Below are 22,253 nucleotides of genomic sequence, written 5' to 3'. Positions count from 1 at the left end.
GAGCTGCATTCAATATTGTTGCGTTGCTATTAATTGTTGAAAACTGCAGTTATGGCAAAAACATTGAAGAAACGCAATATCATCAAAAATGGAACGAGGAGATGCAGGAAGGCAAGATCAGCATTGCAGATAAAAATAGAGATAACAACTATAATTTTTGCAATTCATTGAAGAAAGTAATAAAACCAGCTGACAATCACATTTGCAGCATTCAAACAAGTCTAAATATCATCAACACCTCCTTGTGTGTGACCCATCTCAACATCATCCCTCTCAGTGGCTGTCCGCTCCTCACTGCCCAACATCACTCCACTGCCTCCATCTGCTCCTCCACTTGCACCATCCACCCACCTTCCCTCACCAACAACAACCACCACCACCACTGCCCCCTCTTCCTCTCTGCCCATGCCTCCCTCGCCCTCACAAACTTCTCCCTCACCACCCGCCAACCTGCCATCCTCTCCTTCCCCCTCTTCTCCACCCCAAACAATCTCCTCTCACATGCCCACTCCCCAATCCCTGCCTCCTTCTCCATCTCCCACTCCTTCTTCTCCTCATTCATCTCCCTCATCCAGCATTTCCTTTTTTCTCCTTCTTCCCTCTCTTCCCCTTCCCCTTCTCCATCTCCTTCCCTTTCCCCTTCTCCTTCATCTTTCTCATCCTCATCCTCATCATCTTCTTCCACTTCCCCTTCTCCTTCTATTTCCCCTTCGATTTCCTCTTTCTCTTCCCCTTCCCCTCTCCATAACCATCACCAATCCCATCCCCACCTCCAAATCCACCTCAATCTCCATCTCTCAAACACCCTCTTCTCCAACATCTCATCTCCCCAATCCCATCCATCTCTTCCATCCCTTCCCTCTCACTCGCTCAACCCATTCACCTCAACCACCTCTTCCTCTTCTCTCTCTTCCACCAACACCAACACCAATTCAATCCCCTCCTTCTCCCTTCACTCATCCATCTCCATTCACTCATCCATCTTCAAACACACTCACAACCCCATTGATGGAGCCATTCTCCCCAACCTCAACAGCCCATCCACTTCTCTCTCTGCCTTCAATGCCTCTTTCCTCCACCAAACACGCTCTTCATCAAATGATCCCGTTGAATATATTGGAAATGAAACTCACAGAGAGAATTTAACTCGATTGTCCTTTACTGATTTGAATAGCTATATCTTCAAATGGTGTGAATGGAATAATTCAAAAAGCGAAAGTGAATGGGGCGGAGCACTTTATGTTGCTTGCTTGAATGCAAATCTCACAATCACTTCTTGTTCATTCAACAAATGTTCGGCAAGTGATCATGGTGGAGCGTTACATTGCAATAGTTTGTTAAAAATTGACATCACAAAATCCAATTTCACAAGCTGTTCAGCTGCCCATGGAGGAGCAGTTCACGCAAGGAATCCACAATCAAATTCTGTTTGGACGTTCTCAGATAACAGAGTGGAAAGTTGTTCAATAACAAATTGGTGTGGAACTGGTTGGTATTTTAACATGGGAAGTACACCAACAAGTGCTCAATTCCTGTTTTCCAAATGCAAGTGCATTGCCAATTCAGGTGGTGATTCTGCTGGTTCTCTTACATTCAATTCTCCTCCGAATAACAAGCCAAATCAATTTTTGATTGATGATTGTCAGTTTATAAATAACAAATTGACAAGTTCATCAACATCATGGGGAGGTGCTGCAATGTTTTTCAGACACACATATTTCTGGATGAGCGGGTTCAAATTCATCACTTTCTGCTTCTTCGATAGTAATACTGCTGCAAATGGCAGGGGAAATGATGTGTTCTTTTACGGAAATAGCATCACACAATCCCCATTCGAGAATTGTGGTTCAACAACCCCAACACAAAGAGTGTGGAATAACAATACAGCTGATAACACTGAGTACAATGGCTGGCTCCCACTCATCGCCCAGAACAAAATCGTTGCCAACAGTGGAAGTGATGCTGATGCCTGTGGCAGACCCCAACAGACCCCATGTGCCACCATCGAGTATGCCCTCACCGGCTTCATTTCCCTCCTCCAAGACGCCTCCCTCACCCTCCTCACCTCAACATTTGTTCCAACTCAAACACTTACTTTCAGCGCTGTTGACACTAAAATCACCGGAAACGGCACAGATGCCACCACCATCGCCTCCAGTGGCATTCCTCAACCACAAAACTCACATTCACAGTCATCGCAATCAACATCATCTCTTTCATCCTTGTCATCATTATCAACATCTTCTTCACCAGATCCATCTGCCTCGTCTGCCCTCTTCCAACAGACCCAGGGCTCCCTTACAGTCTCTGCCCTCGCCATCGCCCACAACTCCACAAACCAAATCACCCCCATCCTCTTCCACCTCTCTGATAACTCCCCTTCCCTCAATCTCAACACAACCACCATCACCGGAACAACCCCATCTTCATCATCAATCACAACCCCCCTCTTCTTCCTCACTGCTGGCTCCCTCGCCCTCAACCACACAGCAATCACCCAACTCGCCCTCAACAGCCAAAGCATCTTCCACCTCGCCTTCCTCACAAACCCCCTCACCCTCAACTCCTCCAACATCACCCACATCACCTCCACAGCCACCCCCACCAGCTGTGTCCTCTCCTCTGCCACCTCCCCTGCCCTCTCCCTCTCCCTCGCCAACTGCACCATCACCAACATCAACTCAGAACAGTTGAGCCAACAGACTCCCACCAATGGCGGGTGCATCTCATTCGCCTCATCTGCCCCTGCCAACTCGTTTTCGGTGAGTGACACCATCTTCTCCACCTGCTCTGTGAGCGAGGATACAAGTTCTGGAGGAAGAGGCGGTGCTCTCATGATCGAGTTCAACCATGGCTCACAAGTGTCATCCACAACCTTTTCCATAACCAATATTGTGTTTTCAGCCAACAAAGCGAGTGTCGGAAGAGATATGTATTTTGTGTGTGAGTCATTTGTCGCTTCTGTGAAAGAGCCCTTGTTCACCTTCATGACAAGCATCACTCAGAAAGACAACTCGGTTGTTGGACATGATAGAACAGAAGCATTCGGTGATTGGAATATCGATTTGTTTATATTCTTCGATGGTTTCTTTGATGATACAATATTTGTAGATGGCACATCCGGAGTGGAAGAGGTGTATTGTGGACTGGAGAAAGCACCTTGTAAGAATGTTAATTATGGGATGGGGCGTTTGAAAAGAACACTGAATGTTAAAGAGGAGATTGTTGTGTGTGAAAAATCTAATATTACTGGGTGTGCAGATGTGGGAGGAATGTGTATGAAGGCAAAAACTGAGACAATTGTGGAAATTGAATGCCTAACAGAAGTGAGTGGATCTGAAGAATGCATTCTGAAATCAACAATGTTGACAGAAATGGAGTTCATTGGGATTGTTGTTCCATCAAGTTTAAACAGAGCAATCTTATCGGTGATCGAATCGAGCACTCAAAACGGTGAGCTCAACATGAAGAACAGTAAGATGAGTGTGATTGGAGGGAAGGGAAACACAATTGGGTTTTTCTTGATCAAATCAACAGGGAAGATGGTTGAATTAGACTTTGTCACGATTTCAGATGTGAAATCAACAGTTTCGTTGTTTTCATTTTCACTTTCATCAGCAAATGTGAATGATCAGGAATACAAAGTGAAACTATTAAATTGCACACTGCAAAGATTGGAGATTGATGGAGGTGAAGAGGCAACAGTATTTGGAGGGAGTGTGGGAGTTGGAATGGTTATGAATGGAAGTACAATTAACGGGGCTTTATCAGAAAAGAGCAAAGAAGGAGGAGCACTGAAAATATTGTTGAGCGAAGGAGGATATATTACAATTCAAGAGAGTTCATTTACTGGATGTGTTTGTGAGAATAAGAGTGAGGGAGGAAAAGGGGGAGGGATACATCTGGATTGCAGTCTGAATGAAGGAGGATTTCAACTGTCATCGATATCGTTTTCTGGATGCAGTGCAACAGTTGGGAAGAACATGTTTGTGAAGAGCGGCAGTCTGGTGAACAGTGTAAAAATAGAGCGTTTTGCATTTGATTACTCGGGATATTCTAATGATGAGAATGCATATGTTGGGAAAGATGGAAAATATGGAGAAATGGATCTTCGAATATTTCTTGTTTCTTTGAAGTGGGTGGTTGTGTCTGTGTCGACTGGTGGTCATGACACATTGGGATGTGGAAGTGAAATATTCCCATGTCAATCAATGAAAAGTGGAATTGACCACATTGACAGAAGTGGAACAGATGGAGAAAGGAAAGTGAAAGTGAAAGATGAAGGTACAATTGAACATGTTTATTCATTCACAGATGCACTTGCGATTGATGGGTGTGTGAGTGAGGAAGATGCCATCAAACGCAGGCCTGTTCAGTTTAAAGAGACAATAAATGGAGATTCTGCGACAGCTGTGATTTCATCAACTGCTTCACTAGGCTTATTATCTTTGAAGTTGCAGATTCCAAGTCAATTTGTACCAAGTATAAATACACTGATCTCATCGAGTGGAGATCTTCAACTCGAAAACTGTTTATTTGAGATCCGATCAACAGATATTATTCAATTCTCATGGATAACCACAACCAGTGGAAGTTGCACATTGAAAGGATGCAGTTTGGCAGATTGTTCATTTGCCAAATCTCCCTTGGCGATGGCTTCTTCTGTTTTGTTTGAAAACAGCAACTTTTCAAACATTGTGAACACTGGAAGTGGAGAAGGAGGTGTTGCAAGAGTTACATTAATAAATGAAGAAGATTTGGTGATGAAATCACCAAATGCATCTTCTTGTTCGCTTTCAACAGGGAATGGAAAAGGAGGATTCTTGCATCTGGATTGCCAAAATTGTTTGAATGAGAAGCCATTTCTTTTGGAAAACGTTTTGTTTGCAAACAACAAAGCAGCCAATGGAAAGAATGTGTTTATTTTGGGAAAGGATTTTAATTCTTCTGTAACAAACGATGCGTTTAAGTTTGATTACTCATCAATGAAGGATGATGAAACTCTGTTTGTTGGAAGTGATGATTTTCATTCAAGCAAAGATTTGTTCATGTTTCTGATTCCATACAGCTCAATTGAGATATTTATCTCATCAGAAGGATTTGATGTTGCAAGATGTGGAAGTGAGGAAGAGCCATGCAAAACGATGTGGAAAGGGATGAAAAATATGGAAAAGGAGATTGGAAATAAAACAATTCAGGTTGAAGGATCAACAATTATTCAAGATTCATTCAGCATGTCCAATTATCAGATCAAAAAGAGTGTAAAGATGGGAGATGAAAATGCGAAAGCAACTTTGAATTTTGAAAAGGCAGTTGGAAGTCAACTGGATTATTTCATGGGAAATGACGAACATCTTGAATTGATGAATATCCAACTGCAACTGGAATCGGGATTTAACAACTCAGCCAAATCAATTATTTCAAATATAAATGGAGATTTGGTGATAAGTGGATGTTCATTCTATTCAGAAGCAGGAGTGAACAATGGATTTGATTGTGTGTTTGTGGATGCGATTGGAGGCAGTGTGGATGTGAACGATTTGTCAATTGAATCATGCAATGTTGGAAATAGTATTTTTGTCAATCATGATTCTGGAGTTTCTTGCCATTTTGTGAATGTTCGAGTGGAATCATTGAATGAAAGCGGCGGATGCCTTCTTCTGATCAAAGGAACTGAAATAACAACAAAGATAAATGAAGTGGGTGAGGAAATGAATCTCAATATTGATAATTCATCATTTTCAGAAGTGAAGAGAAGTGACAATGGAGCAAGCATTTTGGAATCGAAGAGTGACAAAAAGATTTGTTTGGTTGTAAAGGAGAGCAACATCACAGAAGACAAAGCAGAAACAAGTGAAAAAGGAGGAGCAATATTATTCACATTGGGTGCTTCAGGATCAATGAAGATGATTGGCTCAACAATCAGCCATTGCAGCTGCAGCAACAATACAGGAAGAGGAGGAGGAGTGTATTTGGCAACAAAGGAAAGAGGAGAATTGAACTTCACATTTGTGGGTATGAAATTCAGTTCAAACACAGCAAGAGTCGGGAATGATATTTTCATTGAATGCTTCAACATCACATCTCAGATCAATGAAAGCCAATTTCGATTTGATCTTCGAGAAGGGAAATACAATCGCAGTAATGCAATATTTGGAAGAGATGAGTGTGATAACAAAGATGATACAGACCTAATTGGATTTGTGACGATTCATCAGAGTGACACAATTGTTGTGAGCAGTGTGAATGGATCGAATGAGAGACAATGCGGAACAAACACACTTCCATGTTATTCGATTGAGCATGGCCTGATTCATTTGACCTCAGATTTCATGAGTCAAATGATTGTGATTGAAGAGAGTGTGATTGGGGAAGAGATAAATCTGAAGGAAATGAGTTTGAGTTCAAAGAGCAGGGAAAATTGTGAAGTTGAAGTGAAATCAGGAATTGAAAGAACGAGAGAGACTTTGATAACAACAACAGGAACTGTGTCATTGTTGAGAGTGAATTTTGTATTTGATTCAATTTTCATCTCTTCACATGAATCACTGATATTGCCAGAAGGAGGAATCCTTGAGATAATGAATTGCTCATTCAGTTCAAAACAATTGACAGAAGGAGTTAATGAAGAATTAGCAGTCATTCCATTTCACATAATAAATGTGGCAAAGGGAGAATTACAACTTGATGGATGCACAATATCAAATCTCATTCTTCAAGAATCTGCATTTCATCTTTCTTCTCAACTTCCATCAGTGATTTATTTATTATCAATTTGCAATTCTACAATTAAAACTTCTCTGATTGATATTAATGAATGCGGGCAATTAACAATCAAGGATTTCAATACAGAAAATATCACAGTTGAAGGAAATGGAGAATCACTGATATCTTGCTTGTCAATGAAAAAGACGATGCAATTGACAAATTGCACAATGGGTGGAGTCAGTTCAAAGACTTCAAAAGGGAAATTGATGAAAGTGGAGGATTGCACAGATGTGATAATGGACAGCTGCATTTTTGATGGGAGTTCAAAGGAAAGAAATGAGAAGCAGTTGAATATTGAAGAAGAGATGTGCAGATGGGATGGTTCTCTTGTTGATGTTGTGAGGAGTTCTGTGATGATGAAAGATACAACAATATCGAATACACCAGAGGGTGGAATAACAATGAGTGGAGGGGCATTGACTATTATTGATGGAAGATTTGAGAACAATAATCCAACTATTGAAGGATATCCATCATTGAGAAGAAATATCATCTGTTCAGATGCAGGAACATTGAATGTTAGAAGTTTGAAAGGAGGAGATGGATGGGAAAGAAATACATCGCTTTGGATGTTGAATGATGGGTGCAGTTTTGGAGGGATTGTTTCAGAGAGTGATTCATCATTATTCATTCCTGTGTTGGACAGTGTTGAAGCAAAAGGAGAGTCAGACAGAATGAAACTGATATTCAAAGGATTGCTTCTTGTTCCATGCAATCTGTCATTCTCAATTGTAAAGAGGAAGGGAGAAGAGAAAGAGATTGAAAAACATGATTTTGATTCAAATGGATTTCTATCAGAAAGAGAAGCAGAAGGAAGTGTGGCAAAATATCTGATCAGCAGTTGTGGAAATGATGTTGAGGTGAGTGTTTCTGTTTTGTTTGGAAATGAAGAATCTCCTTCTTCAACAAATTCATTCATTCTGAAAAATGCGAGCATTACTCCTCCAAAAGATGATGAAAGGATTGTTGAAGGAGGAAATGAGAAGAAGTCGTGGTGGATTGTTATTGTGATTGCATGCTTCATATTTATAATTTTGCTGACAATAATTGTTGTTTTGGCTGTTCGATGGAGAAAGGTCAAGAATGAAGCAGAAGATCTGAGAGAGATTGTGAATGATAACATCAGAAAGGATCCGAAGGCATTTGAGATGGTGACGATGGAGATGTCGCCTGAGGAACAGTGGAGGAGAGTAGAGAGGGAGGCAGAGAAGAAGAATGAAGAGAGGACAAAGAAGAGAGAATATGAAAAGAAAATGCATCATTCTGAGTCTTCGGAATATCTTTTGGCTGAGAATGGATCAACGGAATACATTCTTGGACAAGACTCAGATAAAAATGGAGAATGGGAATTAGAGAAGGAAGAAGAGACACAAAAGCAAATTCCATCACCATCAATCTCATCAACAGATACAGAAACCACATTTGTTCGAGGGGAGGATCTGTGTCCAACAACCTCATCGATGTCGAATCTGGTGGATGCAATGGCATGTTCATCGCCTTATGAAAAGCTGATTGTGGATTTGAGGGATTCGCTGTTCATGTTGTTGCATGGGAGGAGTGAGAAGAAAGAGCTGGCGATTGGCACATTGAAGGAGAGAGAAGTGACGGGAGCACAGATGCTGTTCTGGGTGGCGAATGGAGCGTTGCACTCGCTTGAAGATGAGGAAGACGAACTTCCCTCTTTGCGAGAGCTGAGTCCGCACATTGTGCTGTTCTCGGAGCACATGGTGATCTGCATTGCGCTCCACTCCGACTGCTCCTCGTCATCTGATGATTCGGATTCATCCTCAATCACATCAACCACGATCGTGACATCTGCCAGTGTTGATGATGATGATGAAAGAGATTCTCTGCCCTCATCAGCATTTGAGGATGATGAGGATAAGTGGAAGGAGTGTTTGAGGTGGAAGGCGCCAGAGCTGGTGAAGAACAGGAAGATGGGAGCAACAGAGAAGTCGGTGGCATTCTCGATTGGGATGATGCTGTGGGAGTGTGTGACACTCGAGATCCCGTTTGGAGAATACGAAGGGGAAGTGGCAGGGCAGAAGATTGCTGATGGAGAGAAGCCGGATGAGAGAGGGATTGAAGAGAGCGTGTTGAAGAATGTTGTTGATGCGTGTCTGTCATCAGAGGCATCGAAAAGACCAACACTCACAGAAGTGAAGAAAGAGCTGGTTGGGTTATTTCCTTCTGGGACATTTGTTGTGACGATGACAGATGCGATCATGCTTGAGGAAAGCAGTGAGGAGCAGGATGAAGGCGGAGAGAGCAAGGAAAGCGAAAAGGAAGGGGAAATTGAAGTGAATGAAATGAAAGACATGTTTGGCAATGGATGAGATTCGAAAACAAGAAATAAGTTTCAAAACTGAATATGAAATGAGAGAGAAAGAAATTGTTATTAACATTCTTGAATCTATCTTGATCAAAACTGAAATTTTCTTTGTTGGGCTTTGAGATGAGTGTGAGAATATGATAAGATTTTTTGGATAATGAGAATTTTGAGATTTGAATTTTAAATGTTGGTTTGAGATGTTTTGTATTGATGAGTATTTAAAAGCATTTTTTAAAAAAATTTAATATTCAAATTAGAACAAATCATATTCAAACATGAAAAAGGAAATGAGAAAATTATATTTTTATCCAGCAAAGAAAATTGTTTTTTTTTATGGTGGGTTGAAGAATTCGAAAACAATAAAACAACCTTGAAAAAGAATGTTATTCTCACAAAAATAATAATAATTATAATAATAATAATAATAAATTTTTAAATTAGAAAAAAAAACATTAAAAAATACAAATTTTTATTTTAAAAATGTTTTTTTTACGTTCAAAACTATGATGAATCAAAGATATCAAAGTGAAAAAGAAAGTTGAAGAAGCACAGAAGATTCCGAAGGAAGCAATGTCGTAATTGCATTATTGGAAATATGAGACAAGATTGGAAAGGATGACATTCATTGTGAATGATAGTGTTGTCAGGCTGATCAATGTGGAAAATATGGTGGAATCAACAAATAATCATTGAAACACACTGTCAAAGCCATTAAAAAGGCAGGCCGATTGCAAAAGTTAAGCACTCACCAATTATTAGCCGCAAATAAGAAAAGCAATTCTTGGAAGAAGTAAAAATTGAATCTCGATCTGGGGCAAGCCTCACATTACGAAAAGCGCGTGATCTGGTTTGCAATTGACATTAAAATTAAATATAAATTTTTATTAAAATGGAAAATATAATGAACGATTGTGAAGAAGAAGATAATGAAAAAAAGAAGAAATATACAGATACTCTAAAGACAGTTTACGCCTTCATAAAGCGCCATCCGGAATTGAAGTCATCGCTTCCAAAACAAGTTGATATCAACAGACTTGCAGCATCTTGCCAGAAAGTCCTAAATCTGTGGTTCGCAAAATTACAAGCACTACACGATGCAAAACAAATATCCCGAGGAATTAATCTTCAATATCGATGAATCTTCCCTTCGCATTCCAACTTCGTAACGTGGTGTTGTTGTTCATCCTTCTGATAAACAATCAGGGTTCAAATAAACAACCAAACGGATACCGAATGCCACTATCGTTGCTTGAATAGCTGTTGATGGCATCTGGCTTCTTTCTATTGTGCTGTGTCCGAGCGCAACTCTTCCGAAAGAACTGACAACACTGTTAGCACCTTCGCTTGACTTTTGGCCAAACACAAACGGATGGATGGACAAAATATCTTTCAAAAAATTCGCCTCAACAGTTCCATTGCCTTGTGTCATTGATAGAAGAAAGAGAATACTTAAAGAATCTCATCGTTGTCTTCTCCTGGATTCACACTCATCGCGGGCAGATCCAACGATATGGAGACAGTTCAAGGAAGCCGAAATAGACATCGTCACCATCGTTCCACAAGTGGCACACATATTACAGCCAATGGACAGATGCGTATTTGCAGTGTTGAAGTCGGAGCTTTCAAACAATTACAGCTCTCCATCATCTACATCCTCATTTGATAAAAGAACAGCTGTTGCAGATGAGTTGTCACAAGTCATTCACACTGCATTCACTCCATCTGTGATATAAATGGAATTCATCAAAAGCAGAGTCATCAGCAATGGTTCTGGATCGGTGATTATGAAACTTCAGTTGCCTCCGAAATACTCAGTTCCTTCACACTCACACTGTTTCGATTTCTTCTAAAAAGAAATTGCAGAAAAAAAGTTTATTGATAAATGAGAAGAAAATAATGAAAAACTCAAGATGAAAATTGAAGAAATTAAAGAAAAAGATAAGGAAATTGAAGAAGAAGAATTAACTTTGGAGAAAAAAGTGAAAAGGATTTTCAGAAAAATTAAGAATGACGACGATGCAACGACTGATGAATTTGATCCTTTTGAATGTGAAAAAAGAAAAAGAAAAGTTAAAAAAAGTTGTTGATTCTGATTTTTTTTTGATGTGTTTTTAACTTTTTTTCATTTCAAAAAAATTTGGTGCCAATAAAGAAAAAAGCGTCTATAAAAAGACAACACAATTAAAATAAAAAAATTAAAAAAAAAAACGTTATTGAAAAATAATCCGGTTTTCATAACAATAACAGCTTTGATCGATTTTTGAAAATAATTTTCGAATAACATTGCAATGTATTTTACGTGATCCAGAATAACAAGTTTAAAAATAAAAATTCAAAATTTTGATTTTTCTTTTGAAATAATCAGAAAAAAGAGAAATTTTGAAGAAAAAGGAATCAATCTTCCATATCCAAATCTCTCAATCTTGAAACAACAACACTGCGGCTTGTTTCCTGGATTTCTCCCCCAAGAAATATCTCATCAATGATTGCGTAAGCCTGATTTAAACAGATAATTAATCTCAAAAAATCATGCAACATACAGCGAGCAAACCTTGTAAAAAGTATACACAACATCCAACTCGCAAACGGTTCCGAAATAATCATCAAGACACTCCACAAAAAGATGGATAACCTCAAGATATGCAAGTTCATTATCGTTGTAATCAACGCCAACAATAAAATACAATCCGGCATAACGGCGGAATATAAGCTTCATGCTTTTATACTAAATGTGACGATAAGTGTTATGACAAAAAATTAAAAATTTTCACTTTGAAAAGCACAAATTAAACCTCGATAAAATGAGTGAAATCTTTTGGCCTCTTTGTAATCATTCTTAGTGTTTGCGACTCGAGCGAACGCTTTTCTTCATCTTCGTATGGCACATAGTACTTTGCAACTCTAATTCTGCCCAAACGGTTTATAAGATAAAAAAAGTGGATCATTTTGATCAATGTTGTATAAATTAATATTTTTAATCAGAAAATTCTATTTAAATTGTCTGGTGAAGAGTGTCTGGATAATGCTTCTTCCAATTGTTTTATTGTCGTTCGTCGCAGCATCGTTAATTGAAGATATTAACAATAACCCCAAATCAACATGGAAAGCGAAGGATTATTCTCCAGATATTATAACTTACAAGAAAATGATGTCTATGCTTGGAGAAATTTTTGAAATGGAAGATGCAGAAAAATATGTTGAACCAGAAAATCTTCCTGAGTCATTTGATGCAAGAGAGCAATGGCCTGGAAAAATATACGGCTCATATCGACAGTCAGCCTGTGGATCGTGTTGGGCTTTTACAACCGCAGAGACTGTTAGCGATCGCTTTGCTATTAATGGTTGTCCGAAGGGCATGCTATCTGTCCAAGATCTTGTTTCGTGTGATTCGACTGATTTTGGATGTGAAAAAGGAAATGCAACACTTGCATATAAATGGGTGATTGACCATGGGATCACGACGGAAGATTGCATTCCATATGTTTCGGGCTCTGGAAGAATTCCTCAATGTCCTCAAAAATGCGTTAATGGATCTTTCATCAAAAGATATAAAGCAAAAAAATTACAGCATTTCACAGTGAATCAGATTCAGCAAGAATTATGTACAAATGGGCCTGTTTACGCTCGATTTATGATTTATCTTGATTTCATGAATTATGAAAAAGGAATTTATCAGCACGCATCAAAAACAGCTTGTGGTGGGCATGCTGTTCCTCTTATTGGATGGGGAGTGGAAAATGGAATTCCTTATTGGATATTGCAAAATTCATGGGGAGATGATTGGGGAGAAAATGGATTCTTTAGAATGCTTAGAGGGGCAAACGAATGTGGTGTGGAGAGCAATTTTTATTCAGTTTCAGTCGAATGTTAATTTTATATAAATTAAAATGGATTATCCATTTGTGAAGAATGCTATTTTCGAACCAATTTTATCTTCTTTCACCTCCAGCTAATATGCATTTATTTCATTCACACATAGCATTCTTTGAGTTCATTCTGGTTTTTTTTCTTGAGATACTATTTTAAAGATATTTTTTTCAAAATAGTCAAATAAATTTTTTTTTTTGTTTTTTTGTAATTCGACGTTCGTTTTTCATTCTTATTTTCATTTACAAAATGTCATGTGCAGTATTTTCTTTTTAGGAATGAACATAACTTCTCAAAAAATCCTTATTAATCTTCACTAACATTTTTAATACTAACCATTATTTCAGACTACTAATTTTAAATTGAACCTTTCTTTCAGTTATTTGAAACAACCTCAAAAACATCTCTATAAAATATGTCACAATCAGCAAGAAAAACATCTGGATTTTCATTAGGAGATGGAGAATCTCATTTTCAAAGTAGCAGCCAAGCAGTATGAACTTTTTCTTTTAATCAACTTGAAAAAAAATTAAATGTGAAATAATAATCATAATTTGAACATTTTTTCCAGTCATATGCAGATCCAAGAACAGTTGATGTTGCGCCAGCGAGATCTCACCAAAAAGACATGCAAAAAGAGTCTTTCAATTTTGGATCTGATGAAGGAAGTTCTGATACATTTAAAACGACAAGTCAGTCGACTTACACGTCACATTCGAGTGAGGGAGATGCACAACCCTCTCGCTTGACGCAGGATGATAAAGACCGTTTGAGAAAATCTCATTTTTCACTCGGAAATACGGAAGAGGAAAGCTCGGAAAAACCTAGAGGGAAACAGTCTATTCGCCAACCAAGAACAAGTGATGTGATTGTTTCAATCGGAGATTCTGGCGAAGAAGGGAGATTTAAAACGACTTCATCAAGCTCTTATAAATCAGATTATACACCTTCTTCCAAATCTTCTTATGAAGAGGCACCTGCTGCTGGATACTCCAGTTTGTGAAAACTTTTCTATTTTTTTTTTAATAATTTCCCTATTTCCCTCCCCATTCTTGTTTATTTTTTATTGCGCAATATTTCAGCAAAAAGCAAAAGCAGTGAAGCTCCATGGGCAAGAGATGATTCGGAAGGAAGTCGCCATCAAGGAAAAGGAACGGGAAGACAACAAAGAGAAGCAGGATTTGCCTTAGGAGATGATAAAGCACCAATTCAATCATCGTACTCGGCTACATATAATCAAAAATAAATTTGATATGACAGGAGAGATGAAGTTTTAAAGTGATATTTGTGAAAAGCAAAATGAAATTACAACAACATTTCATTGTTCAATACTTCTCGCTTATTTTACAATAGTTTTTTTATTTAATTATTTTCTTCTTCTTCTTTTTCTTGAAACAAATTTTAATTTAAGTGATTTTATAATTTCTTTCTTTGTATGTATTACAATTTATCAATATTATAAAAGGAAAGAATAAACATCTCTTATCACATTTTTAATACGTATTATGATGAACGTTTTAAACATAAAATAATAAAAATTTATTCTAGAAACTGAAATCATAATATTCCATTCAAAAATAAAAATGATTATTTAACCATAATAGAAAATTGAAAATAGAGTTTTTTGCCTGATCATTGTTTGTTTCCAGCGACAATAAAATATTTTTTTAATTCTAATTCGTTTCATTTTATTATTTTAACTTATAAATACAATTTTTAACGAATTATTAACATTTTATTTCTATAATCCAAATTTATAACATATTTTTAGCGAAAATTAAAAATGTCTCTTACAGGGCAAAAAATAGGGCCAAGATTTGCTTCACAGTTTTACAAGCTACTTGAAACAGAGCCAGCCGAATTAACAAACTTTTATGCGGATTATGCCGTACGTTTTGAACGTTTTCAAGATAAAGATTCAATTCTAGAAGGCCATGATGAGATCGAATCCTTTTATGAAGCGCAACAAAAAAGAAAAACTGTTCTTCAGTTCACTAAATCGATGAGTTTTGATCGTTTTGCGCTTGTGACCATTGACGGATGGATTGAAACAGGCGCAGAAACTGCATCTCCTTTCACTCATGTTTTTATCCTTGAACAGAAGCCCGACGAGAAAAAGCGCTTATTTGTTTCCTGTGAAATGTTGCATGTTTATTCGAACAATGAGATTGTGACTCCTGAACTTTTGGTTCCATCATCTCCACAATTTGGAACTTTACCAGCTCCTGCTCAACGAACACAGATTTTTCCTCCATCATTTCCCTCGACTACGCAATCATCATTACTTCAGATGATGCAAGCGTCTCAATTGAACTTGCCTCAAATTATTCCAGGTGCTTCTGTTGATCAGCGATCTCTTCAAATTCCTCAGACAATTGTGCCTGGCTTTGATTCTGCATTGGGTGGAAGCCTTCAGGCAACAGTTCTTGAGCAGAAGCGAAGGGAACTGGAAGAGTTGGAGAGGAGGATTGAAGTTGAGAAGCGGGAGCGCGAAGAGAAAGCGAGGGAAGAGGAAGAGCGCCAAAGGAAGCTGGAAATGGAGCGAAAGGCAGAGGAAGATGAGAGAAAGGAGAAGGAAGACAGAGAAATCAAAGAAAGGGAAGAGCAGGAACGGATTATGAAGGAAGGAGAAAGAGAATGGGAGCGAAGGAGAAGAGAAGAGATGGAAGAGGCCAACGAGCGAGAACAGGAGAGAGAGAGAGAAAGAGAAAGAGAAAGAGAAAGAAGCAGAGAACAAGAAGAAAGCTTCAAAAGAGCGCAAGCACCGTCAAATGGACCGCTTATTGACAATACCACTGTTGCAGCATCAGTTTCACCTGATGCCGAAGCAGCAATAAAGCTTGAACTTTTGAGGTATTTGTATGTCAAGCCAGTGCAATATGACCGATACCTGACACTACCTCCACCTCATCCATCTGGAATCACACCATCAAATTCATCCTTATTGGCATCGTCTTCTTCTTCTTCTTCTTCTTCCATTGCATCGTATGCGTCTTCCTATCACCAGGCATCTTCTCGCAATGGCTATTCCAATGCGATACTGCGTGTGGACGAGAAGAAAGTGAACGAAGCGATCGAAAAGGGCAGTTCTGTGAAGCCAGCGCAGACGTTCCAGAGGGGAAAGAATGTTCTTGTGGAGTTCAGAAGCAAAGAGGAGGCAGAGCTTGTCTTGGCGCTTGCCTCAAAGGCGAGGGAGGAGTATGCAAACTATGCGAGGAAGAAAGAGGAAGGCGAAGACAGGCTGATGAGAGGAGGGAGAGGAAGAGGCAACATGATAGGGAACATGACAGCTTCCTCTTCTCACCCGTCTTCATCATCATCATCATCTTCTTCTTCTTCGGCTTATCCGTTTGCAACCTCAGCGCTGCGGCATCTGTCTGTGATAGATGGGATTGCAGTGGTGATAGAGCGTGTGAAGAGCGCGAGTGTGCTGAGCAACCCGCCTCACTGGACAAAGCCGACTTCTTTCTCTTCTGCTCCCGCTGCAAACACACAAGGCCACACTTTAACTGAAGGGGCTTCTTCGTATGCAAGCCATTCGAATGTATCGAATGTGACCAATGCGCAGCGTTCTTCTTCTGCTGTTGCTATGAACTCAAATACTACTTCTTCAACTCCTCCTCCTCCTCCTCCTCCTTCTTCTTCTTCTTCTTCTTCTTCTTCTTCTTCTTCTTCAGCATCCTCCTCTTTATCTTCATCGGCACATGTGGTATTTCATTCTTTGCCTGCTGAGCCTACATCAGCATCGTCATCTCCATTGCTTCCATCATCTTCTTTCTCTTCTTTCTCTTCTTCTCACAATGGCCAAAACATCACATTCCCTGCTGTTCCAAACATTCCTTCATCTGCCTCTGCCTCTGCTTCTTCGAATGGTTCATCCTCTTCATCATCATCTTCTCCTTCACCAAAATGCACTGAGGACCAGAACAGAGCATACATCCCACAACCTCCATACCACCAACAGCCGCAGATTCAGCCTCAGAATGAGCCTCGCAGTCATTCATACTCACCACATGCCACTCAAACCGAGTCCATGCACCAGCAGAGAACAGCACAGTCTGTTTATTCCACACAGCTTGCTCAGCCAACACAATCAGCACAATCAGCACAGTCAACACAGTCAACTCATTCAATCCAATCTTATAAGCCATCCCAGCCAGCGCTGATGCACAAGGAGCCCCAGCTGCCAATGCCTGCATTGCCACAGCCGCATCCTCAGCAACTTCTGCAGCAGCAAAATCAACAAAATCAACAAAGTCAACAGCAGTCTCATCAGAATGTCTCGAATGGCTCATATCCTTCATCCTCTTCCTCTTCCTCCTCTTCGTATTCATCATCCCCTTCTTCTTCTGCTGCTGCATCTGTCTCATCCAATCAAAGAACTTCTGGAAGCTCATCCTCTTCTCCTTTCAGTTACACACCTTCTATTTCATCGTCTTCTTCCTCCTCTCCCTCTTCTTCATCGTCTTCTTCCTCCTCTTCCTCTTCTTCTTATCCTCCTTCATCGGAATCTTCATCTTCATATTATCTTCTTGCTACTCCATCTTCATCTTTCCTTTCTCATAGATCCTCTTTCCCTCCAATTCCTTTAATCTTTTCTTCTCCTTCCTCTTCCTCTTCCTCGTCTTCCTCCTCCTCCTCTTCTTCCTCTTCCTCCTCATCAATGCAACCAACACGGCGTGTTCCACCAATCCCGTCTGAATATTTGAGAGATTCTTCTGATGCTTCTTCGCCTTCTCTACCCTCTTCAATGCCACAACCACCACTTCCACCACCACAATCACAACCGCAACCATCGGCATCATCATCAACTTCTTCTCCTTCTCCTTCTTCTTTTCCTTCTTCTCATTATCCTTCCTCTTCTTATAAAGAGACCCAAAGCTATTCATCTCTTCAATCTGGAAGCGAAAGGCTTCCAAAACGTAATTCCATTTCGTCTCAAAGTTCGATGCAGGGAGAAGTGAATGAACGATACAAAGAAAATGAACGAGGAAGAGGAAGAGGAAGAGAACGAGAAAGAGAAGAAATCAAGCCAACGCAGCGGACTTATTCTTCGTTGGCTTCTAATTTTTACAGTTCGTATAAGTCTAATTCAGCAGCAGTTCCTTCTTCTTCTACTACTACTACTACTTCTTTTAAGCCATCAACTGCTGAAAGCACAACATATGCTGCTCGCTCAAGGAATTCTCGCACTTACAAGCCTATTCCAGAATCATATTCATCGTCATCATCTCTTTCTCCTTCTCTTTCTCCTTCTTCTTCTTTGCGTTCTGGCGCATCCACCTCACGCACCCCTGCTTCATCATCGACATCATTGCTTTCATCATATTCGTCATCGTCGTTGATTTCTTCTTCATCTGCTTCTCCTTCATCATCATCATCATCTTCTTCTTCTTCTTCCTTTTCAGCACACACAAAATATTCATCTTATCATCCATCTTATTCTGCATCCACCCCACATTCTCGATATTCGAATCAAAAATATCAAAGAAATAATGGAAATTATCGATAATGAAGCAAAAGTCCACATTAGTTGAATTTTTCCTGATATTTCTTTTGTATATATTTTTAAAGTTGTTCTTTTTCTTTTCTATTCTATTCTATTCTTAATTCTTAATTTATAATTATTATTATTATATTTAAAAGAACGATTTTGGATAATTTTATTTTAAATTTCTTTTCAATTTTGTTTTGTCTCGAAGTACTCAATTTTATAATGATTGATTGAAAATTTGTAGTAAATGTTTCATTTGTAAGAAAATGACCAATTGTCGGATTGCACTGAACTGCTCAAGAATGAGATTATCGTAAGTATCATTTCAATTCAAATTAATAAAAATTCTCATTTTTTCCATAGATAGAGAATGTTTATTTTATTTTAATTATCAGAATTGTCAAAAAAAATAAAAATAAAAATAAAAATAAAAATAAAAATAAAAATGAAAATGAAAATGAAAATAAAAATAAAATAAAATAAAATAAAGAATTCATTTTGCATCTTCCATTTTGGAGGACATATAGGACAAAATTTGAAACTGAAAATATTTCCGTTAGAAAATTTTGAATTTTGAATTAACTTTTTGTTTTCAATTTAACACATTTTTCCGGTTTGTTATTTTAAATTCATAAAATATGATACGACAACATTCAATCCCTTCAATGACAAATGTTAACAACAATGACATTAAGATTCATTGAGAAAAATGAAAAAGAATATAAAAGCAATTGGTGGTTGATAGAAAAAATGCTTAGATTAAAAAAATGAAGAAAATTACAAATCACTCCTTTTTATGTTTCTATCTTTCGAAAATAAATGTTGATCTGTTTAAAAATAAAATTGCTGGAACCAATTATTGTGTAAAATTTCAAAACCAAAATAACTGATAAAAACCTGTTGATAGTATCTTTGTGAGCAATATAGGTTTCAATTTTAAAAATCATATAATTTCTGTCATAATTTTCGGATTGAATTTTTGTTCAAAATGTTCATCAACGAACCCTGAAAAGTGATAGAGCTATTATGTGGGGCCTCTTATATTTTTTTCGAGTCTAACTTTTGTTTTTGAAACGAAAGATATGTTTTTTAAATTTGTTTGAAATTATTTTGCAAATGACAATGAAATTTCATTAAAACAAACACACAGATAAAAGTTATGATTTCAAAAATAATCACACATTTTTACTAATTGCAAGCTCAAACAACACAAATTAACTTTTGACAACTCGAAATGTCCCAACTGTAGAAGAATATTGCGTTAGTCCAGTCATAATGCGCTCAATTCATCAGCTTGAAGGTTGAATTCATCATTGAAAACGAATTAGAGCAGAATAAAAGAAAAAAGAAACTGAATGACAAATAAGTTAACAAATCCGGGAAGCAAACGATTGCGAAATTAAAATCAACAAAAAACCATCCTGTCCAACCACGTTGGAAATTGGAAAAAAGCTAATATATTTGTTTCGTATTCGTGGTCTGGCAAAGACAGAATCATGATTTGCAAATGAATGTTTTCTCACGATAGTCACAACTTTAAGGAATTAATTAAAGTTGCGAGTTGGTGTGGACGTCACACAACAGTTTGAAAAAAAAAGGAAAGAAAAGAATTGTCGATAATGATTCTTTGTATCAGATACTCAGAGTAAAAATGAAACAAAACTCGCAAACAACTTTGAGAAAAGTTGCACTTGAAATGACAAATTCAGGACATTCAATTGGGAAATCTTCGGTTCAATAATTTTTGAAAGAATTAAACTGTGAGACTCACATGTTTCCTTTGTATTCCTTAAAAAGAATCACCGTGAGACAATCTGCTGGAAATACAGATAAAAATTAATAACAAAGAATAAACAATGTTGAGAAGCTTTTCCAATTTCAATGGGACGGTGATGTTCATTTTTTCATCGATGAGGCTTTGTGGAACATAAGCTGAATCATTAAGCACGGATGGTCAGAATAAGAAGATAAGGTTCTTGTTCCTCTTACTCCTTTGCTTCATTCTCTTATTGCAATAACGCCAATTGCAATTAATGGAATGTTATGAACTGAACTTGTTCGACATTCAATTGACCACGAATTTTTTGAAACTTATTTGAAAATATTTTTGTGATCAATCAAATCATATTAATAATCAGTTATCGTTATGGACAATGCATCTATTCACACAAAAATCCAGATGAAATTATAGAGCAACCTGAATCCAAAGTTCTCTTCAACGCAACTTACTCTCTTGAACAAAATCCAATCAAAAACGTTTTTGGTATCGGGAAAACCAAAGTTGAGAATACTCGTTGAAATGGGAAGTTTATTCTCATTTCATATCAAAAACGTTTCAAACTTTTCAGAAAATTTCAGCAGACGAAGAATAAAAACAATCATGCACGTTGAAAGTGATGTTTAACCTTTTATGTTTGAAAATTTTGATTTGCTGTATTCATTTCATATTCTTTTTTATATTTCAAACAGTTTTTCCATTTTCAATATTCACTTATTAAAGAAAAAAAATAATATTATCATGATTGCAACATGAATTATTTATATATGGCAAATCCCTTTTGAAATCTAACTTTCATTCTTGTTTTGATCAAAATTTTTATCTCGATGGGATTTTTGTCAAAATTTTGTTTCTGCAATAACAACATCATGAACAACATGTATTATCAGTTTGGTTCAATTTTTCAAAATCCCATTAAGATTTAATTTTTGATCAAAACTCGAACGAAAGAATGATTTCAAAAAGGATCAGCCATATATATTTTTAAAGTTGAAATATGGTTGAAAAAAAAGGAGAATGAAAAATTTGATGCATAACAAATTTCATTTTTTGTTGAAAACATCCAAATCAGGTATTTACCAATAATAAAATATTCAATCAATAATGGTGAAGGTTAAAAATAAAAAAAGAAAAGAGAATAAAAGAAAAAAATCAACAAAAGGTACAAAATGTTGCAAAGTGTCGAACTTCTCAAATCATTCAATTATTGATATTCAACTGATTTGGTTCAGGATTTTGCAATATTTTCTAATGTTTTCCATATTATTGAATTTTCCGATTTTGATTGAAACTTTTTCGATTTTATATAACAATTTAAGGTGAGTAATTTCCAAAAATATATAAAAAAATATACACCAAAAATAATTCTATTTGGGTGATTCTTTTTGAAAAGTCACAAATGTTTAATTTTCAAATAAATCAAAAATTTCATATTTTGCTCAAATTTCTGTTTCCACTCACGAATCTTCTTAAGAATGTTTGAAATAGCATTATCAAGATATTGATTCCATGTTAGTGAAGTTTGGTGTGTGTTAACAAAAATTTGAGCAAAATATGAATTTTTTGATTTATTTGAAAATTAAACTTTTGCGACTTTTCAAAAAGAATCACCCATTTCGAAAAATAGTAATTCATTTTCGAAAAAGAATAATTCGATTTCGAGACGAAAATTTATTTGATTAGTATAATTATTAACTTATGTTTTGCTGTCAAAATACTCTTGATTTTGATCTCGTGAGCCCACATTGTTCTTGAATATTTAAAAAATGATGCATTTCCTTAATAAAAATTTCATTCATTTTGAATGTGTATTTCTTTAATAAAAGTTTTTCAATAAGAAAATGTATTCATTTTCGTACAAAAAATTGATGTTTTTCTATTTTTTCACCAAAGAGACTTAAAAATATTGTTTGTGAAAAAATTCTTGTTTTTTGTTATTCAATAAATGTGATTGAAAAATTATTATTTTTATATGGGTGAAAATTTTTGAAAAATTACCTTTTTTTAGCCTGATC

At 37.2% G+C, this 22,253-nt stretch overlaps 7 protein-coding genes across 7 annotated transcripts; 4 read left to right on the top strand and 3 right to left on the bottom strand.

The window, feature by feature from the left end:
* Window positions 1-304: 304 nt before the first annotated feature.
* On the bottom strand, window positions 305-852 carry MONOS_16962 (uncharacterized protein; the record flags this gene model as incomplete). Its single annotated transcript, XM_067869840.1, has 2 exons — window positions 305-732; window positions 804-852. The coding sequence occupies 2 exons, from the start codon at window positions 850-852 to the stop codon at window positions 305-307; spliced, it is 477 nt and encodes a 158-aa protein (XP_067735265.1).
* A 1,315-nt stretch (window positions 853-2,167) lies between these two features.
* On the bottom strand, window positions 2,168-2,884 carry MONOS_9416 (uncharacterized protein; the record flags this gene model as incomplete). The annotated part of the gene is made up of 3 exons (XM_067879917.1): window positions 2,168-2,424; window positions 2,489-2,659; window positions 2,701-2,884. 3 exons carry the CDS (start codon window positions 2,882-2,884, stop codon window positions 2,168-2,170), a joined length of 612 nt encoding a protein of 203 aa, XP_067735264.1.
* A 46-nt stretch (window positions 2,885-2,930) lies between these two features.
* Window positions 2,931-9,392, top strand: MONOS_9415 (uncharacterized protein; the record flags this gene model as incomplete). The annotated part of the gene is made up of 1 exon (XM_067879916.1): window positions 2,931-9,392. The coding sequence occupies one exon, from the start codon at window positions 2,931-2,933 to the stop codon at window positions 9,102-9,104; it is 6,174 nt and encodes a 2,057-aa protein (XP_067735263.1). The 3' UTR covers window positions 9,105-9,392.
* Window positions 9,393-11,170: 1,778 nt separating this feature from the next.
* MONOS_9414 (Adaptor protein complex 2 (AP-2), sigma subunitB) lies at window positions 11,171-12,058 on the bottom strand. Its single transcript, XM_067879915.1, has 3 exons — window positions 11,893-12,058; window positions 11,652-11,825; window positions 11,171-11,596 (listed from the first exon to the last, which is right to left on the bottom strand). The coding sequence occupies exons 1-3, from the start codon at window positions 12,043-12,045 to the stop codon at window positions 11,495-11,497; spliced, it is 429 nt and encodes a 142-aa protein (XP_067735262.1). The 5' UTR covers window positions 12,046-12,058; the 3' UTR covers window positions 11,171-11,494.
* A 4-nt stretch (window positions 12,059-12,062) lies between these two features.
* MONOS_9413 (putative cathepsin B6 cysteine protease) lies at window positions 12,063-13,281 on the top strand. Its single transcript, XM_067879914.1, has one exon. The coding sequence runs from the start codon at window positions 12,123-12,125 to the stop codon at window positions 12,969-12,971; it is 849 nt and encodes a 282-aa protein (XP_067735261.1). The 5' UTR covers window positions 12,063-12,122; the 3' UTR covers window positions 12,972-13,281.
* Window positions 13,282-13,304: 23 nt separating this feature from the next.
* MONOS_9412 (uncharacterized protein) lies at window positions 13,305-14,455 on the top strand. The gene is made up of 3 exons (XM_067879913.1): window positions 13,305-13,460; window positions 13,539-13,962; window positions 14,050-14,455. Exons 1-3 carry the CDS (start codon window positions 13,383-13,385, stop codon window positions 14,211-14,213), a joined length of 666 nt encoding a protein of 221 aa, XP_067735260.1. The 5' UTR covers window positions 13,305-13,382; the 3' UTR covers window positions 14,214-14,455.
* A 20-nt stretch (window positions 14,456-14,475) lies between these two features.
* Window positions 14,476-18,823, top strand: MONOS_9411 (uncharacterized protein; the record flags this gene model as incomplete). Its single annotated transcript, XM_067879912.1, has 3 exons — window positions 14,476-14,481; window positions 14,572-14,604; window positions 14,739-18,823. The coding sequence occupies 3 exons, from the start codon at window positions 14,476-14,478 to the stop codon at window positions 18,477-18,479; spliced, it is 3,780 nt and encodes a 1,259-aa protein (XP_067735259.1). The 3' UTR covers window positions 18,480-18,823.
* Between the last annotated feature and the right edge of the window lie 3,430 nt (window positions 18,824-22,253).

This window comes from Monocercomonoides exilis (genome assembly GCF_001643675.1).
Source record: "Monocercomonoides exilis strain PA203 chromosome Unknown scaffold3-2548433, whole genome shotgun sequence".
NCBI lineage: Eukaryota > Preaxostyla > Oxymonadida > Polymastigidae > Monocercomonoides > Monocercomonoides exilis.
This window is presented reverse-complemented; position numbering and strand designations above follow the sequence as displayed.

What these genes read in the sequence shown, in the direction of transcription:
- MONOS_9412 (XM_067879913.1), top strand. Translation starts at nt 13,383, where the DNA reads ATGTCACAATCAGCAAGAAAAACATCTGGATTTTCATTAGGAGATGGA. An exon ending in TTCAAAGTAGCAGCCAAGCA is followed by an intron (nt 13,461 to 13,538) that starts GTATGAACTTTT and finishes CATTTTTTCCAG; the next exon opens with TCATATGCAGATCCAAGAAC. An exon ending in ACCTGCTGCTGGATACTCCA is followed by an intron (nt 13,963 to 14,049) that starts GTTTGTGAAAAC and finishes GCAATATTTCAG; the next exon opens with CAAAAAGCAAAAGCAGTGAA.
- MONOS_9413 (XM_067879914.1), top strand. Translation starts at nt 12,123, where the DNA reads ATGCTTCTTCCAATTGTTTTATTGTCGTTCGTCGCAGCATCGTTAATT.
- MONOS_9414 (XM_067879915.1), bottom strand. Translation starts at nt 12,045, where the DNA reads ATGATCCACTTTTTTTATCTTATAAACCGTTTGGGCAGAATTAGAGTT. An exon ending in ATTTCACTCATTTTATCGAG is followed by an intron (nt 11,826 to 11,892) that starts GTTTAATTTGTG and finishes CGTCACATTTAG; the next exon opens with TATAAAAGCATGAAGCTTAT. An exon ending in TTGTGTATACTTTTTACAAG is followed by an intron (nt 11,597 to 11,651) that starts GTTTGCTCGCTG and finishes TGTTTAAATCAG; the next exon opens with GCTTACGCAATCATTGATGA.